At 43.9% G+C, this 3,305-nt stretch overlaps 1 protein-coding gene across 1 annotated transcript in view; it reads left to right on the top strand.

Annotated features, from left to right (window-relative positions):
* Positions 1-3,237, top strand: part of BARX2 (BARX homeobox 2) — a 31,986-nt gene extending 28,749 nt beyond the window's left edge. Inside the window, exons 3-4 of the mRNA XM_010016576.1 lie at positions 1,770-1,854; positions 2,965-3,237. Coding sequence (XP_010014878.1) covers positions 1,770-1,854; positions 2,965-3,216 — 337 coding nt within the window. The 3' untranslated portion in view covers positions 3,217-3,237. The remainder of the gene's footprint in view (positions 1-1,769; positions 1,855-2,964) is intronic.
* The last annotated feature ends 68 nt before the right edge of the window (positions 3,238-3,305 follow it).

The raw sequence follows: 3,305 nt of genomic DNA, 5'->3' as shown, positions 1-3,305 counted from the left end.
TCCTGCTGCTCACTGGAAAAAAGGTTGAGTTGCAGAGAGTTGAAGGCTGCCTTGCCCTTGGTAAAGCACTTGCAAGTACCTTGTCTTTTTGAAGGAAAAGGGAAGTTCTTGGGGCCTACTTGGTACCACATGGAGAAACCAAACAAAGGAGAGGCTTTAGCTGTTTAAAGGGCTTTGAATCCTACTTTGCAAATTGAAATGACAGCACAAAGACCTGTCCAATTCCTATGAAGTTTGTAAACCTGGAGAGGGTTTGAAAGGTACACCAGACCTTGAACTCCACAGATGGCAGTGCCCCAGTATTTAAACTGAAGGTGACATTCTCTGCTCATTCTGCCTGCCACCAAATTTCACCAGCATGGCCAGGCTGTATCACACTGTGTCACTAATGCTTCTGTGCAGACTCCTCACAGCTTCATATAACCAGATGGTTGACACTGTTGATGAAGCACTCGAGGCTGTTAATTAATATTATCATATGACTGTTCCTTGGCTTTGTACATGTTTGAGGCTGATGAGCAGTTCCTGTCCATGTACTATTTCCCCTCTGTTTGTTTCCTCGGGTTTCTAGGCAGTGCTGGTTACCCTAATGCATGTGGCAAGAGCTGGTAACTGGTTACAAAGTGTGATCAGACATGTGCAGCAAGGCAAGAAGAGTTAGTCAAGCAGTGTTTGTCTCTGTCAACTCATGGCTGGAAACGTGATGGCAAAGCAGTGGGTTGTGATCCAGGTTTACTCCTGAAAACAAGATTGTACCCCTGGCAGAGCAACTGAAGCACCTGGTTTAGTAGCAGAAAGAGAGTGCAGCACAACAGGATAATGCCTCTGCTAGATTCTCCTTTTCACATAACAGTGTCTTGAAGTCAATGGGGTACCTCTTAGATGCCGTGTAGTGGCATAGGCAGTGGGCAAACCAAGCCTGTAGGTGTAGAGTGAATCCACACGGGGGGAGAGCCATGAATCCACGCATGAGTTTGAGACCAGCAAGCTGCTCCAGGTATATAGGTGTTTGTGGATAGGAGAGTGAGTCTATTGCCCTAAGAGCCCACCTGGAACAGAAGTTTGATTATGAAAAACTTGGCCTTGACATTCTTTTTTACCCTAGCCAAAGGCTGGGAATGACTTGCCAGAAAGCTCTCAGATTCCAGAACAGATTGGAACGTGGCTTTGAGTTGGAGCTATCCCACCTGCAGGACTTGCGTGACTCTGTGGGCCACTTACCCAGTGTGGCTGAGGATTTCCAGCTCCATCCATTGTGCAACTCCATGACAAAACTGCCAGATGCATGGAGCTATCACCTGTGGGGAAGGATAAAGAGTTACTTTGAGCTGCATTTGCTTCATATCCTGGGTTTTAATACAGAAATAATGAATGGTTTCAGATGAACTTGCATAGGTTGGAGATTTGTGGAGGATGAATCAGGATTATGGGCTGTCTGCCACATATACCCTTAAGCTAAGCACGCAAATAATAAATTCATTTATAAGCCTGAATTGCCTATAATAGCAGAATGCATAAGGAATTAATAGATTTAGATGTACTACTACTCCGTGAGAAATGAGAAAGTTTTATTACCCCTATTATGTGGGTAGTGAAGAAGAAATAGGATGCAAAGAGCAGACTGATGCTGGATGTCTTGGTTCTTATGTGGTTGCTTTAGACATCATAGACCTGTTTATCAGGGATGTGGTGTACCAGCAGCTGTCCCAGAGCATCTGAGCTCTTCTTGTCCTCTGTAGACTCACTTCAGTGTCTCTTTTGTCTCCAAGGTTGGACTTAGCCCAGTCGCTGGGGCTGACACAGCTGCAGGTGAAGACGTGGTACCAGAACCGTAGGATGAAGTGGAAGAAAATGGTAAATGGTTCATTCCATCATCCTTAAGAACGGATTTCAAAAGAACAGATTTGGAAGCTGAGCACAGTGTCAGTGACCTGTGTCTGTTGATATCAAATTTTGGTTTATTCTTGATCACTTTTCTTAGAGACACTCTTTTTTCTTCAAATATTCATCCTGCAGCCTAAGTGGTGGGCTAGAGGGGCCCATAGGCAGTAGGAAGAATACAAAGCAAAGGGATGAAAGAAATGAGGACAGAACAGAGGGAAGAACCAAAATATTTCCCTCTGCACTTTTAGCATTCCTGGGATCTTAATGCTTGTGGGATAGGTTATGTGCATAGACAAAAAAGATTGTGCTGCTCTATGGAAACCAGTGCAGTTTTGAGAGCTAATATCATTAATTCTTGCTTTTCCTATCTTCCTTTTGTGTCTTTCACTTCTTTACAGCTTCATGGCCCTTTTCCAGTTAAAATGCTTTTAGAAAGGACAAGTGTCCAATAAATCCTGGTGGAAACCATGATGCTGTGACATTCTCAAGTGGAGATGTTTATGTATTCTGATCTGGCAGAGGAGATGCAGTTCTAGACTGTATCTCTGAATGTGTGTGACAGCTGCAGAAGTTACTGCCACTTAAATCTGGAATTAGCTTGGATAAAGATCTTTGGAAGTGTCTTATTGCTGCAGTGATGGTGTGAAGGGAGAGGGAATTAAACATAGGATCAGACCTGGCTTGCTGACTCCCACCTTTTACTCAAATGAGAGGGGTCTCATGCATTTTAATACTTGGGTTTGGAATAAAGCAAGCACTCAGGAAAGGAACTAAATTGTGCATAAAATCTTCTGTGTGTAGTGATGAGGACTGCATGCCTGGGTTGCTCTTGGGCTTCCTGTAGGAACTGACTTAGAGACCTCCAGAGTTCTGGGTGTCTTTGCTGATAATGTTTGCATTTCATTTTATTTCCATGAGAAAATGGATGAACTCACTTTGTGAATGCAGGACACTTCAATGAGGCTGAAGTGGTGACCATGGATTACTTTTGAGGTCAAAGCCGAGTTCCATCCTTCTCTGAAGGATGTCTCACAGCAGCAGAGTTCAGATTGATCCTGATGGTTCATCTCATTGCTCCAGGTGCTGAAGGGTGGACAGGAAGCTCCAACAAAGCCCAAAGGCCGTCCAAAGAAAAACTCCATTCCCACCTCGGAAGAGATAGAAGCAGAAGAGAAAATGAACAGTCAGGCTCAGAGTCAGGAGCTGGAGGGCACTCAACCCCCCGAGGAGCCTAAACTGACAGAGGAGAAGCCAGAAGTCTCTTTGGAGACAGAGGAACCTCCAGAACATATACCAGAGCCCTCCTCAGAGGAGACTACACCATCAAGTTAAAAGGGGAAGAAAGGAGGGAAAAAGAAAAGCGAAAAAAAAAAAATATGAGAGAAAAACCAAAACCAAATATATATATGTATATATATATA

The sequence above is a fragment of the Nestor notabilis genome, unplaced genomic scaffold (assembly GCF_000696875.1).
Source record: "Nestor notabilis isolate BGI_N333 unplaced genomic scaffold, ASM69687v1 scaffold25756, whole genome shotgun sequence".
Taxonomy (NCBI): domain Eukaryota; kingdom Metazoa; phylum Chordata; class Aves; order Psittaciformes; family Psittacidae; genus Nestor; species Nestor notabilis.
This window is presented reverse-complemented; position numbering and strand designations above follow the sequence as displayed.